The following is a 16371-nucleotide window of genomic DNA, read 5'->3' as shown; positions in this document are numbered from 1 at the left end:
AAAATGGAAGGTGGTATCATCCAAACAGATCTGGCAGTCACTAATTTAATAGTCCAATTAAATAGTCCAGAGCCTTATTGGTATCCATAATTTACTATTCCTGCCAGTGTTCTCATTAGGATGACCATCTAATGTTATTTTTATAATGTACACTCTAGCCTCAATAGAATTATAGAAAAAACTGTCTGACATTAATACTGAAATAATACATTGAACCATTGTGGCGATAATAATAGGAAATATTGAGCAGGTCACAGTTAAAAAGGTTGGAACTTCTAATGAACAAAGAACAAGGAACAAAGAAAATCACATCACAGGAACAGGCCCTTCGGCCCTCCAAGCCTGCACCGATCGAGATCCCCTGTCTAAAACCTGTCATCTATTTTCTAAGGGTCTGCATCCCTTTGCTGCCTGCCCATCCATGTACCTGTCCAGATACATCTTAAAAGATACTGTCATGTCTGCATCTACCATCTCCGCTGGCAACGCGTTCCAGGCACCCACCATCCTCTGCGTAAAGAACTTTCCATGCATATCTCCCCTAAACTTTCCTCCTCTCACTTTGAACTCATGACTGCTTGTAATTGAGTCCCCCACTCTGGGAAAAAGCTTCTTGCTGTCCACCTTGTCTATACCTGTCATGATTTTGTAGACCTCAATCAGTCCCCCCTCAATCTCTGTCTTTCTAATGAAAATAATCCTAATCTACTCAACCTTTCTTCATAGCTAGCACCCTCCATACCAGGGAACATCCTGGTGAACCTCCTCTGCACCCTCTCCAAAGCATCCACACCCTTTTGGTAATGTGGCAACCAGAACTGTACGCATTACTCTAAATGTGGCCGAGCCAAAGTCTTATACAATGAAATACAATGAAACTGGGGAGAAGATAGTAATGGGTGGAAGTAAGTAGTTTACTAAAACTGAGACAATCTTCTGTGTTAAAATTGATAAATAGAAGAGTTTAGAATGTCTGAAAAGTCTATGAACTGTTGTTGATCAATTAACCTGCCTGGTTTACTGATGAGAAACAGAAGGGTATCATGTAAACATTAGGAATGAGTGTACATTTCCAGCAATTTCAGTCACATCATAACTGATCTGTACCTTGAATCCAATTATCTGCTTTGGAAATTCTTCGCCAGTCAGTCTGAAATAAACTTAGCATGCTGACAACACCACAGGTGCATTGCCTTGGATGGAAAAGAAATGGGAAACCCATCCATGCTCTGTCCTACTCACCCACATGAATTCACATGGCTAAACCCTCTCAATTCCTCTCCTGAGCCCATATACATACCTGTAAACCTCTATTCCTTGGTTCTTGTCTATGTATGCGCACATCCCCTGGCAGTTTGTTCAGTGGAGAGTGTACCTGCACCCCTTATCAATTAAATGGAAGGTCATGCTTCCCAAGTCTGCTGATGGGCTTTTGCTACTGTCATGTGCCCTGGTTGACCAACAAAAAAAAAGGCACCACTCCCAAGAGGTGAGGTTAACAGTTTGATGCCGTTCCATACATGGAATTAGTGGTTCTCATTTTTGATCAGCCATGATCTACTGAATGGCAGAGCAGACTCAAGGGGCCAACAGTCTACTCCTATTCCTGTTTCTTATGGTCTTATGGTTTTCACATTTATAAGGAGACAACAAAAGCTTAAATTTATATGGTGCTTCCAATGTTAAAATATCCCAACGTTCTTCACTTCAGTAACATAAGGCAGAAATTTGATACCAAACCATGTCACAATTTGTTACAACAAATAATCAAAATATGGAAGCTTTAAAAAGGACTGACTGAGGTGGAGAGGTATGGAGTGGAAGGGGGATGGGGCAGGAGGAGGATGGGGATGGGGAACGTTGATCAGGCAGTATTCCTGGCCTTGAGGCCTAGATATCTGAAGGCACAGCCAGCTAAAGTGGAGCAACTTTAGGTGCAGGAAGGGACCGGAATTAGAGGATTGCAGTTACATGTGTGTTGTTGGTATAGAGATGGGCAATACCAGGGTGATGTAAGCAGGATAAGAATTTAAAAATCAACTGCAAACCAAGATGGGTTGTACATGACAACAAAATGTGAGGCTGGATGAACACAGCAGGCCAAGCAGCATCTCAGGAGCACAAAAGCTGACGTTTCGGGCCTAGACCCTTCATCAGAGAGGGGGATGGGGGGAGGGTTCTGGAATAAATAGGGAGAGAGGGGGAGGCGCACCGAAGATGGAGAGAAAAGAAGATAGGTGGAGAGAGTATAGGTGGGGAGGTAGGGAGGGGATAGGTCAGTCCAGGGAAGACAGACAGGTCAAGGAGGTGGGATGAGGTTAGTAGGTAGATGGGGGTGGGGCTTGGAGTGGGAGGAAGGGATGGGTGAGAGGAAGAACAGGTGAGGGAGGCAGAGACAGGTTGGACTGTTTTGGGATGCAGTGGGTGGAGGGGAAGAGCTGGGCTGGTTGTGTGGTGCAGTGGGGGGAGGGGATGAACTGGGCTAGTTTAGGGATGCAGTAGGGGAAGGGGAGATTTTGAAACTGGTGAAGTCCACATTGATACCATTAGGCTACAGGGTTCCCAGGCGGAATATGAGTTGCTGTTCCTGCAACCTTCGGGTGGCATCATTGTGGCACTGCAGGAGGCCCATGATGGAGATGTCATCTAAAGAATGGGAGGGGGAGTGGAAATGGTTTGCGACTGGGGGTGCAGTAGTTTGTTGGTGAAGTGGATGAACTGTTCGAGCTCCTCTGGGGAGCAAGAGGCGGCGCCGATACAGTCATCAATGTACCGGAGGAAGAGGTGGGGTTTGGGGCCTGTGTAGGTGCGGAAGAGGGACTGTTCCATGTAACCTACAAAGAGGCAGGCATAGCTGGGGCTCATGCGGGTGCCCATGGCCACCCCCTTAGTCTGTAGGAAGTGGGAGGAGTCAAAAGAGAAGTTGTTGAGGGTGAGGCCGAGTTCGGCTGGGCGGATGAGGGTGTCGGTGGAGGGGGACTGGTCGGGCCTGCGGGACAGGAAGAAGCGGAGGGCCTTGAGGCCATCTGCATGCGGAATGCAGGTGTATAGGGATTGGACGTCCATGGTGAAGATGAGCTGTTGGGGGCCAGGGAATTAGAAGTCCTGGAGGAGGTGGAGGGCGTGGGTGGTGTCACGGACGTAGGTAGGGACTTCCTGGACCAAAGGGGAGAAGATGGAGTCCAGATAGGTGGAGATGAGTTCGGGCTCGAACAGTTCATCCACTTCACCAACACCTTCCACCCCAACCTTCAGTTCACCTGGGCCATCTACAGCACATCCCTCACCTTCCTGGACCTCTCAGTCTCCATCTCAGGCAACCAGCTTGTAACTGATGTCCATTCCAGCCCACCGACTGCCACAGCCCCCTAGAGTACACCTCCTCCCACCCACCCTCCTGCAAAAATTCCATCCCCTATTCCCAATTCCTCCGCCTCCGCCGCATCTGCTCCCACGAGAAGACATTCCACTCCCGCACATCCCAGATGTCCAAGTTCTTCCAGGACCGCAACTTTCCCCCCACAGTGATCGAGAACGCCCTCGACCGCGTCTCCCATAGTTTCCGCAACATGTCCCTCACACCCCGCCCCCGCCACAACCGCCCAAAGAGGATCCCCCTCGTTCTCACACACGACCCCACCAACCTCCGGATACAACGCATCATCCTCCGACACTTCCGCAATCTACAATCCGACCCCACCACCCAAGACATTTTTCCATCCCCACCCCTGTATGCTTTCCGGAGAGACCACTCTCTCCGTGACTCCCTTGTTCGCTCCACACTGCCCTCCAACCCCACCACACCCGGCACCTTCCCCTGCAACCGCAGGAAATGCTACACTTGCCCCCACACCTCCCCCCTCACCCCCATCCCAGGCCCCAAGATGACATTCCACATTAAGCAGAGGTTCACCTGCACATCTGCCAACGTGGTATACTGCATCCACTGTACCCGGTGTGGCTTCCTCTACATTGGGGAAACCAAGCGGAAGCTTGGAGACCGCTTTGCAGAACACCTCCGCTCAGTTCGCAACAAACTACTGCACCTCCCAGTCGCAAACCATTTCCACTCCCCCTCCATTCTTTAGATGACATGTCCATCATGGGCCTCCTGCAGTGCCACAATGATGCCACCCGAAGGTTGCAGGAACAGCAACTCATATTCCGCCTGGGAACCCTGCAGCCTAATGGTATCAATGTGGACTTCACCAGTTTCAAAATCTCCCCTTCCCCTACTGCATCCCTAAACCAGCCCAGTTTGTCCCCTCCCCCCACTGCACCACACAACCAGCCCAGCTCTTCCCCTCCACCCACTGCATCCCAAAACCAGTCCAACCTGTCTCTGCCTCCCTAACCTGTTCTTCCTCTCACCCATCCCTTCCTCCCACCCCAAGCCGCACCCCCATCTACCTACTAACCTCATCCCACCTCCTTGACCTGTCCGTCTTCCCTGGACTGACCTATCCCCTCCCTATCTCCCCACCTATACTCTCTCCACCTATCTTCTTTTCTCTCCATCTTCGGTCTGCCTCCCCCTCTCTCCCTATTTATTCCAGAACCCTCTCCCCATCCCCCTCTCTGATGAAGGGTCGAGGCCCGAAACGTCAGCTTTTGTGCTCCTGAGATGCTGCTTGGCCTGCTGTGTTCATCCAGCCTCACATTTTGTTGTCTTGGATTCTCCAGCATCTGCAGTTCCCATTATCTCTGGGTTGTACATGAATTGGACTTAGTGTGAGTTAGGGCAAGGGCAGATGAGTTTTGGATGACCACAAATTTACGGATGGTACAATGAGAAAGGCTGGCCAAAGTAAATGAAATAGTCAGGTCTGGAGGTTAGGAAGATGTGGATAGGATTTCAGCAGCAGATGAACTGATGGAAGGGAAGCTAGGCCATATCATGGTGCTGAAAGGAGCCTGGTGTGGAGAAACAGTTAGAAGCCTATCTCGGGGTCCATAAGACAGTAAACTTGTCAACAGTATAACCAAGTGTGAAGCTGGATGAACACAGCAGGCCAAGCAGCATCTCAGGAGCACAAAAGCTGACGTTTCGGGCCTAGACCCTTCATCACCCTCTGATGAAGGGTCTAGGCCCGAAACGTCAGCTTTTGTGCTCCTGAGATGCTGCTTGGCCTGCTGTGTTCATCCATCTTCACACTTGGTTATCTTGGATTCTCCAGCATCTGCAGCTCCCATTATCTCTGATCACAAACTTGTCAAGCGTGTTGCTTAGCCTCAGATAGTTGCCAGGGAGGGGCTCAATGGCCAGGGAATGGTGCTCAACTGTGATCAATGAAGACAATAGCCAAAATCTTACAAGTATTTAACTGAAGGAAAGTACTGCGTATCTAATTCTTGACGTCAAAGAGTAAAGGATCAAGAGAGGTCATGGTCAGATAAAGCAGGCTGTCATCAAAAGATATGAATGTCATGTTTTCACTAAGTAAGAAATAAGACAAGGTTAAAGCTTGATCTTTGACATCTTGGTTACAAAAGTGAAAAGAAGTTGGGCGAAGGGTGAAAGAACAAAGGTGCAGAGTTGTGAGCGAAACTGGATAGCTGTTTCAAGGAGCTAATAGAGGCATGATTGTCCAAAAGTTCATCGCACTGCACAGCTTATCATTCAATTGTATAAAACTGTCACTGAATTATTATACCCAGGTTACATACCAGAAAAATTCTCGGAAATCATTCTGTTAATGTCATTTCACTTGCTAAGTTCAGGTATGTTGAGAAGGTTTCACTGCACTTCCAACAATATAACATCTTTGGAGCAGCAGGGACTTCCAGCTGGTGGCATTACGAAATTCCACAATTAAAGTGTTTACTTTTAAGCTAAGCATGGGCAAAAGATCAATTTCACAGAACTCTTCAGGAAGCTGAGATCACCTGGGAAGTAGTGACTAAATGCTACTGAAATTTGCTTAAAGGTTGGATCATGTGCAAGAAATTGATTATAAGGATGTCACCCAAGAAAAGAAATCATGAGAAGAATTTGTCCCTCATCTAATTCTACCAGTATTTAATGGGGTTGATGATACAACAGTTCACTCAAGATCCCAGCAGATATCTGCACCATATTCTACTCTTCCAATGCTGTTTTAAGAGCATTAATTACAGAAACTGAATGTTCTGCAGTCAATACTATTATCCGTACTAGTGCCAATGCTCCATACAAGTTTCTCCACATAATTTTTCAGAGAAGCCCATCAGCCTATCTTTCTCTTCCTTTCTCCTTCAAGTAGCCATTCTTCTCTTCCTTAGGTGTATCAATGTTAGTCCTCACTTCATTTACTGTACTCCTTAAAGCACTGAGTTTCACATTCACAATGTACTGAGTGAAATACATTTCTTTTGACTTGCCTATTCTATTCATGACTGTATAATTAAATTTTGAGTTTTAGATTCTCCACAGTAGTTATATGTCAAGGTTATCAAACACTATATAATTGCAGGTAAACTTGGTTCCTTTCCTTTTCAACTGGCTTAGGATGTGCAGCCTTGTCTCCCCTGAAGTCACAGTGGCGCAGTTCAGAATCATAGAATCCCTACAGTGTGGGAACAGGCCCTTGGGTCCAACAAGTCCACACCAAAACCTGGACAATACCCAGGTGTTTACCAGATGAGCTAACCAGAGTTTATCCTGTAACTGAAGTGACACAGTGGTTAGCACTGCAGCCTCACAGCGCCAGGGACCCAAGTTTGATTCCACTCTCAGGTGACTGTGTCGAGTTTGCACATTTGTCCTAGGTTTGGGCTGACAAGTTGCAAGTAACTTGTCAGAGCATCCCACACAGACCCATCCCCCTATGATCCACCTCGTCTACACATCCCAGAAAACTACGGGCAATCTAGCATGGACAATCCACCTCGCCTGTGTATCTTTGGACTGTGGGAGGAAACCAGAGGACTTGGAGGAAACCCATGCAGACACAGGACGAATGTGCAAACTCGACACAGACAGTCACCTGAGAGTGGAATCAAACTTGGGTCCCTGGAGCTGTGAGGCTGCAGTGCTAACCACTGTGTCACTACAGTTACAGGGATAAACTCTGGTTAGTTCATCTGGTAAACACAGACACTGTCATTGTCAGGGCTCACTGCTTAATGTGATTTCTGCAGTTAATAATTAGTTTGTTTATTCATTTGTGGGGCATGGGCATTGTTGGCTGAGCCAGCACTTATTGCCCCTCCCCAGCAGCCCTTGAGAAGGTGGTAGTGAGCTGCCTTCTTGAACAGCCGCAGTCGATTTGGTGCAGATAGACTCACAATATAATTCTGCAGGGCATTCCTGGATTTTAACCCAGAAACACTGAAGGGAACACTGATATAACTCCAAGTCAGAATGTGGTGAGGCTTGGAGGGGAAATTGCCAGTGGAGTTGCTCCCATGTATCTGCTGACTTTGCCTCCTTAGACGGTAATGGCCATGGGTTTCAAAGGTACTGCCTAAGGAGCCTTAGAGAATTTCTACAGTGTATCTCGTAGATTGTGCACATTTCTTCTATCGAGCATCAGTGGTGCAGTGAGTGGATGCTCATGGATGTGTTACTGATCAAGCCAGCTGCTTTGTCATGGCTGACATCAAGCTTCATGAGCATTGTTGGAGTTGTGCAAGAAAGTGGCGGTATCACATCGCACTCCTGATCTGTTCCTTGTAGATAGTGGACAGGCTTTGGGGAGTCAGGAACACCATTCCCCTTAAGCTCTGAGGCTGTGCCTATCGAGGCATTGACTTCCAGTTTTGGAAGGCACTGCCAAGCATGGACCATTCAGTTCACAGAGCTGGTAAGAAAATTAGAGGAAATGCTGGTCAGGAGGTGAGTTACTCTCAAATGGATTCCTAGCCTCTGAGCTGCTCTTGTAGTGGCATTACTTACATGGCTGGTTCAATTTAGTTTCTGGACAATGGAAATCCCCAGGAATTTTGATAGTGTGGGATTTAGTGACTGTAATACCATTGAACATCAAGAGGCCATGGTTAGATTCTCTCTGGTTGGAGATGGTCATTGCCTGGCAGTTGCGTGGTACGAATGTTACTTGCAATTTGTCAGCCCAAACCTGGGTATTGTCCAGGTTTTGGTTGTATTTACAGATGGAATATGAGTCACAAATGGTACTGACCATTACGTACTCATCAACGAACACTCCCATTTCTGACCAATGATGGAGGGAAAGTCATTGATGAAGCAGCAGAAGATGATTGGGTATATGACACCACCCTGAGGAACTTCCGCAGAGATGTCCGGAGCTGAAATGACTGACCTCCAACAGCCACACCATCTTCCAATGTGCCAGTATGACTCCAAACAAAAAATCTTTCCCCTGATTCCCACTGACTCCACTTTTGCTCGGGCTTGTTGATGCCACATTCAGTCAAATGCAGCCTTGATGTCAGTCACTCTTATCTCACCTTTTGGAATTCAGCTCCATGTTGGAACCAAGTCTGAAATGAGGTCACTTACTGAGTGGCCTGGTAGATCGCAAACTGATCATCGGTGAGCTGCTTTGAAGCAAGTGTTGCTTAACAGTTGATGACCACTTCCATCACGTTACCGATGTTTGCCAGTGGATTGATAGTGTAGTGATTTGTTTGTCCTCCTTTGTGCGCAAAGGACATACCAGGGCCGTTTTCACACTATCAAGTAGATGCCAGTGTTATTACTGCACTGGAACAGCTTGGCTAGGGGACCAGCATGTTCTGGGGCACAAGTTTTCAGTACTATTGTCAGAACATTGTCAGGGCCCACTGTCTATGCAGTATCCAGTGCCTCCAACTGTTTCTTGATATCACATGGAGTGAATTGATTTGGCTGAAAACTGGCACTTGTGATGCTGGGGACCTCCAGAAAAGGCTGAGATGAATCATCCACTTGGCACTTCTAGCTAAAGATTATTATAAATGCTTCATCACTGATGAGTTGGCCTCTCCCGTCATCGAGGACAAGGATATTTGTGGAGCTTTCTCCTCCAGTGGGTCATTTAATTATCCACCATCATTCACACTGGATGTGGCAGGACTGCAGAGCTTAGATCTGATCTATTGTTTGTGGAATTCCTTAGCTCTGTCCATCATTTGCTGCTTTCGTTATTTGGGACACAAATAGTCCAGTTTTATAGCTTCACAGGTATGCCTGGTGCTTCTCCTGACATTCCCTCTTGCACTGTCCATTGAACCAAGGTTGATCCCCTGGCTTGATGGCAATGGTAGAGTGGAGAATATGCCAGACCATGAGGTTGCAGATTGTATTGGAGTCTGCTTTAGCTGTAGCTGATGGCCAACACATGAATGTTCAGTCTTGAGTTACATGATTTGATGAAAGTCTGGCCCATTTAATACAGTGATAAAGCCACAAAACATGATGGAGTTTATTCTCAGTGTGAAGTTGGGATTCATTCCACAAGAACTGTGGTAAGGTCACTGTTACTGATGCTGACATGGCAAGATGCATCTGTAGCTGGCAGATCCATGATGAAGGATATCTTGGTGGTTCTCTCACCACTTGCTGCTGTCCCAGGCTAGAAGCTATGCTTTTTAAGGACACAAATAGCTTGCTCAATAGTTGCAGTGCTGAGCCATTCTTAGTGGTGCACATTGAAGTCCCCAACTCAGTATATTCTGAGTACATTAAAATAAGGGATATTTTACAGATTTAGAGGAATGTCAAGCTGCAACTTAATACAAGCCTTAATACAACTGAGATTCCATGTCAGAGCTGAGCTGCACCTCAGTCTCAAGGTTCGAAAGGGAATTTTTCCCACAAGTGTGCAATGATTTTTCCATGCCTAGGGTTTAATATAATCTTAAACTGTAAGATAATACTGTGGCTTAATCAATTCTGACTGCTCAAAGTGGGTCAAGCACAGTTAAACAGCTGGGATAGGTAGAATTTGCTTAAATGTTAGAATTAAACGGCTTGTTTCGTGCACGCCCATGTGTGTTTGTACCAATGCTTGTGTGAATAGCCACAGCGAGCATGATGCCTGCAGCATAAACGCTTTGTTGCAAACACTTTTGACCTTAAATTGCATCAAGTACAAACCTCCTTACCACTGGACTGAACGTGGCTTGTTCTGCTTGTAAGAAGCACTCTGTGTATTCTACCCAAGATGGGTTAAAAAACAATTGGGCTCTGGAGATAAAAACTGAAAAAACTACAGACGCTGAAAATCAGAAACAAAAACAGAAATTTCTGGAAAATCTCAGCAAGTCTGGTCGTATTTGTGGACAGCAATCAAAGTTGACATTTTGGGTCAAGTGACCCTTCCTCAGGACAAATCTGGATGCTGGGCTCTGGAGACTATTACTTCAGACTCAGGCTCCCTTACAAGAACAACAAGATGAATATATCTGACTTGGGATGTGGTTTGTTTTTTAATTCACTGCAGGTAGATGCCAGTTGAGAGTGTCCCATTGTCAAGGTCCATTATTGCAGCAAGCCAGGAGGCACATCAGTGCAGTATTGTATTTCAGGGCATTTGACAGCACAGAAACAGGTTCATTGGCCCAACATCTAGTCATTATTTTATGCTTTTTTTTTCTTAAAATCACTCAATTCAAGCATAGGTGGGTCATGAATCCAGATCACCTAGCACAGATGTAGGGGCATTATCACTGTTACGCATGAGCCCAATTTTGTATTTCTATTTGAAGCAATCAGACAAACCGTGTTTATGTCATTTTTGTTCTTGGGATCTTGCTGTGTTTCCTATGTTATAGTGATGATGACACTTCACCAGCTGTAAAGCAGCTGGAACATTGAAATGCGCAATTCAAGATACAATCCTTTGATTCTTCTTGCTTCAGTTGCGAAGGGTACATGAAGTGAAGCAGGATTCATTACTGGTGAGAGTCGAGAAATTACATGATCACGCTTATCTGGGCAGATAAGTAAACATATGCCACTGGAATGAGCAAACCACTTTATTGACCTCTAATAATTTCTATTAAATCTAACCTACAAATGGTTGGCAAACAATGACTGTCATTTGACTCTATAACACTGCAAAGACAGACACTCAGGCAAGATTCATTGATATCCTTAATGGTACTAAGTCTTCATTTCACACATTTATTAACCTTAACTTTAAATGGGATGCCTCAACAATGCATTAGGGATATTATACTTGAGTGTCACTAATGCAAATGCAATCCAATTAATTTTTATGTACCTTTTCACCAGCATCAATCTATAAGGCTGCCCTCCGGATAGTATTAACCTAGATCACGCTGAGTGACCTTTTTGTCTAAATCCTAAAATATCCGCAGGTTTAATTCTTATTCTGTACTGATCTAATTCATTTTAACCCAGGTATGCCTGGACTTGAACAGGTGGCATCTGTTCATTTTGGACAAAGCAGAATTAAACAATATTATCCAGAGCTTCTGGTTATATTCCAGTGATCCTGTCGCTCAAAGGTGAGTACTCCATGAGGACAAGATGAGTCTCTGTTGTGATTCTCTTCAGAGTTGAAAAATCTGCTGACACTAGGTCAGCTCACACATAATGAATAGCCACTTAGGCAAGACACAAGGGTCTATCATGGAGCCAATGGTTATACACCAGTGGACAGTCTTATTGTGCAGGGGGAATGTTAAAAAAATCCTTCCACCAATCACCGGCTGTACCACTGCCAAGACCACTTAATTCCACCTCTGTAACATCACCCAACTTTATCCCATCTTAGCTCAGTTTATTGTTACCTCCAGACCAGAATATTCCAAAACTGTCCTAATTGGTGATCCACATTCCATCCTCTGTGCACTTGAGGTGATCCAAAATGCTGCCCACGCCTTAACTGCTGACAAGCTCCGCTCCCCTGTTACCCACATACTTACTTATCCACAGTGCCAAGCAGAGTCTTAATTTTAAAATACTCATCCCCATTTTCAAATCCCTGCATGGTCTTTCCCTCTGTAATTTCCCCCAGCTCCAAGCCCCTCTGAGATATTTGTGACAGCTGCACTCTAGTCTGTCTTCTTGTATATGTCCCCATTATAATTACTCCACTATTGCTGATCTTCAGTTGCCTAGATTCTGAGCTCTGAATTTCTCCGCATGCAGCTCTGCTCAACTTTCTTGCTTTGAGGCACTCCTTGAAACCTACCACTTTGATTAACCTTTTAGGCATCTGACCCAATATTTCACAACGTGGCTCAGTGTCATACTTTGTTTTATAATGTAGTACCCAAGTTATTCATTCAATCTTTATTAATAGGCATTACTTCCGACTGTTGAGACCACACTTACTTATGCAGCATTTAAACCTTCAATAATTGGAACAGCTAATATTTCCACATCAAAGTACACAGAATTAAATTTGTGTCTGTAATGCAAATTAGAATGAGCTGCATACATGCTCGTATTTTTTTAAATTGGTACTAGTTTTAATTTTTGCCCAATACTTGAGTTGATAATTTGATTTCAAACTGCCATCTCCAAGGAAAATGTAATCTCATGAGGGGGCCTGATTTGAACTCACTGAAATTATCTGTTCAAAAAGAATCAGTGAAGGAACAGCGCAGGCACATTTTCTTGTTATAAAATCTGCACATAATTGCTACTCAATCCTTCATTCTAATCCCCATGTTGGCCCTTGCAGAGTCTGAAATGTAAAGATTTATGAATGCATCCATTTAGCAAACCTCTCATATGCTCCATTTAGACAATTACTTGAATACATTACTAGCTGGAAGCTAGTGTTGAGGTCATTTCAGTCCGAAAGGCAAGAGGGGGATGGGGGGAAGGGAGGTGGGAGAACAAGCCGTGGTGAACTTGAGATACCATCACTCATTCAATCTGGCATCTCACAACTCTAACAGGATCAGTGGCAGTACTTTGTGATACCATGCATGTACAATGGCATGCAGAGCAAACTGGACAGATATGGGCAATCAATGGCTCAACTACAGAATGTGACACAATAAAGAGCCTGGTTCCAAACAAGCTCCACACTGATGTTACTGCAGTGCCCCCTCTTGTCTTGGTACAGTTGTAGAATTAAACCATTGGTCTTCCAAAGAGGTCCCATACGTGAAGTATTTTACCACTAAGCAAAAATAAATTAATTGTTGCTTTTATGTCTCTTGATGTATAATTAAAAAAACACGATTAATACCATTCCAAGAACATATTTTCCTCAATTTTTGCACTATTGCTTTGACTGGATTCTTACCTGTTTATCGTACCAAATCTAAACTATTTTACTCTGTTCCACTTCTCTTGCTCATTTACACCAAAACATTCCAACCAAGTCGCCAGTATTTATTTCAAAGCTTGGGCAGTTGATAGAGCGTTTGAAAAGCCAATCTCTCCCTGCCATGAGTTAAAATCAACCCTGATATTGAAAGAGGGCAAAGAGATTTTACTCTCTGCCAGATCTGTCTGGAATGGAGAAATCTTCAAATTGACAGTGGGTGTTCAATATAAAACGATTTTTCAGTCCACAATGCCAACATCCTTAACTTGGATGAAGGCACTAAATCATATATGCACACAGCAATACTCAAGCTTATTAATGACAAGTAACATTTGTGTATAAGCTTCAAGCAATGACTATCATCAACAAGAGAAAGTCAAACAATGACATTCAATGGCATAATGATTGCCTTAACATCTTGGGAGTTACATTTAATGAAAAGTTCAAATGTATAACCCAGAAATGCTTTTGATAAATTGAGCATATTGGCAGAATGTTTTGAAACGAGTGGCTCATCTCATGATTACCCAAAGACTTTTCTTCACTTACAAAGCAGAAGTCAGAACTGTGATGGAGTATTCCCCACTTGTCTAGATGGGTACAGGTGCAACTGCAGCATTTCAGAGCTTTGAAACCACCTCAACCATCTACTTCCACCACCACCAGTACACAACAGCAGCAATGTGTACCATCCGTAGGACAGACTGTAATAACTTACTAAGGCATCTTTGATAGCAAACCTTATAAATCGACAATGACCACCATCTAAAAGGATAAGAGAACACCGCAACCTCTACATTCTCCCTCAAGCCACACTGGAACACCACTTGTTTATCACTGTTGCTTCAATTCAACTGAATAATTGCATAGCAGCACGTTCTCCGCAAAGGCTGCAAAAAAGGTGACACATCACTGCCACTTTCTAAGGGGCATATAGGCATGGATAATGAGGGTTGACCATGCTAGTTTTACCTATAGTCTGAGAATGAGTTTTTTTAATCCAGCTTTAACATCACAAAAACCTGAACACCTCAAAGATTTATAGAGTTACACAAAAACTGGATAGCCTATTCTTCCTGTCCTAAAACATAAATTCTTCTCTCCAAACCTATGTGTTGTGTGTGTATGTTTGATGCCAGTTTTGGTTATTTTGGGGGGGTTACTAGATAATATTTCTCTTCCTTTCACTCCATAAAATCAAACAACTGTTTAAGCCATGTTTATCCAATTAAGTGTAATAATTGCACACTGAAAATACAAGAAGTAATAAGGGTTAAAAAGGGAGCTTAAAAAGTTGGCACCGTGGCTCAGTGGTGGGCACTGCTGCTGCACAGAATCAGGGATTTGGGTTCAATTCCAGCCTCGGGTGACTAACTATGTTCAGTTCTCCCCGTGCCTGCGTGGGTTTCCTCCCACAGTGCAAAGTTGTGCAGGTTAGGTGGGATGCCCGTGCTAAACTGCCCATAGTGTACATGGATAGGGTGGATCTGGGTAGGATGCTCTTGGGAGGGATGTTGTGGGCCGAATGGTATGCATCCACAGTGTAGGGATTCTTATCAATCAAAAGCCTCTCTCCTTGTCTTCAGCATGCACACACACTTTCAAGGACAGGCTAGCACACGCATATTTCAAACGCTCCAATATACACAGGCAGTTATTCCCCTAGACATATCTGGCTGCAATACCAGTGAGCAGCAATATCACAAACGGCAGTTTTCGCAAAAAAATCTAACTGATGTTCCACACAGCTCACCCCTTTCGTGAACTCTGAGCTGTGATTGCTTACCGATTTGAGGCGTGGAGATAATCTGTCAATCACCACTGATTTGGACCAATGTCAGCTCATTGCTCCCAAAACATTATCTCCAGACCCCTCCCCAGCCTCTCATACATCCTCTCTCCTCCCTAGAGGCCCCCTAACCCCCTCCTGATATCAGCAGACTGATGCTGTCAGTGCCTGTGACTAACGAGTTCCGCGTTCTGTCTTCCCAGAGGAGAAACTGCAGTGACAAATTTGACATCAATCACATTGAAGGCGGGGGGGGGGGGGAGCTGCTGAGAGGGAAGAGAGAAGTCTCAACCATTTGGTCCCCCACCTCTGCACTCCTGATTTAAAACAGCTTTCTTCCTCTGTCTGTCTCTAACATGCCCGCACTAACGGCCAAGCTTCTCACACTGTTGCCAACATCCATATATAGTTAAGAGACACGCCTCACCTCCTCCCGCTGCTTCCACACAGCCGGCCAGCACCAGGCAACAGAGTATCTGGGCGAGATGGGTGAAGGGGCTGTGGACCGGTCCCAAACACTGAGCCATCAGCTTTCTCCACTGTCAGCGTCCGCAGGCGACTCCCCGCTCCCTGACCAGCAAACCCTCTTCCCCGCTAAGGAGAGGAGCAACACAAAAGCCTCCGGTAGCTCGTTCCTGTTTGAATCGTTCGCCGAGGATTGAGACTTTCCCTGAGCATCGGGAATGAGCAGAGACCCAAAGGAGCTGTCGCCCTCCAGCCTGAAGCTCTGTCCATCTAACTGGAAAGCACTGCCCGGGGCTCCACATAGATCATCTCGGGAGCCTGAGAGATCGTTCTCCGTGTTTGCAGCCTTGCCAACTTGTGATTGGACTTTTGTCTCAGTCCTGTATATATAGAGTACATTGGGACCACCCCCTTTTTTACAGGAGACATTGCTGACCCCACTCTCCATGCACGTGGTTGGAAGACATGAGCTTTGTTTCCTTTGTGTAAATTCAGCCGAAACCTCATTCTGAACCGTTTCTAATGTTCTACATGTGATCTGCAGCGCGTTTTGTACTTTTTTTTTTGAAAAGATACTTCTCTCTTCTCATGCCGCCGCCCCACTCCATAAGTGTGTAGTGTCAAACCCTATCTCCACATGCTCCAGAATCAGAGTTGTCAATGCCTGTGTAATGTCACACCTTTGAAGCTCAGCTGTTCTAACACAGGGCTTGCCAAAGTTGAGGGGAGGAATCAGGACCCCACATTCACAAGCTAAAATTTTCAGCTAAGACCGAAGGCAGTAATGACCACCGAGGACTAGTTACAATCATTTTACAACAGCCTTACTCCTGCCCTAACAGACGCTCACTCCCACAATTCTCGCTGAGGGGTTGCAATAATTTTTCCAGTTTCGAAAGTGGGTTACAGTGGGAAAAGGTT

At 45.1% G+C, this 16371-nt stretch overlaps 1 protein-coding gene across 1 annotated transcript in view; it reads right to left on the bottom strand.

The window, feature by feature from the left end:
* Positions 1–15791, bottom strand: part of adam19b (ADAM metallopeptidase domain 19b) — a 146793-nt gene extending 131002 nt beyond the window's left edge. The window contains exon 1 of the mRNA XM_048543839.2: positions 15413–15791. Coding sequence (XP_048399796.2) covers positions 15413–15512 — 100 coding nt within the window. The 5' untranslated portion in view covers positions 15513–15791. The remainder of the gene's footprint in view (positions 1–15412) is intronic.
* Positions 15792–16371: the final 580 nt, after the last annotated feature.

Source organism: Stegostoma tigrinum, chromosome 13, assembly GCF_030684315.1.
Source record: "Stegostoma tigrinum isolate sSteTig4 chromosome 13, sSteTig4.hap1, whole genome shotgun sequence".
In the NCBI taxonomy this organism is placed as follows: Eukaryota; Metazoa; Chordata; class Chondrichthyes; order Orectolobiformes; family Stegostomatidae; genus Stegostoma; species Stegostoma tigrinum.
The sequence above is the reverse complement of the archived record's forward strand: the minus strand, read 5'-3'. Positions and strand labels throughout refer to the sequence as shown.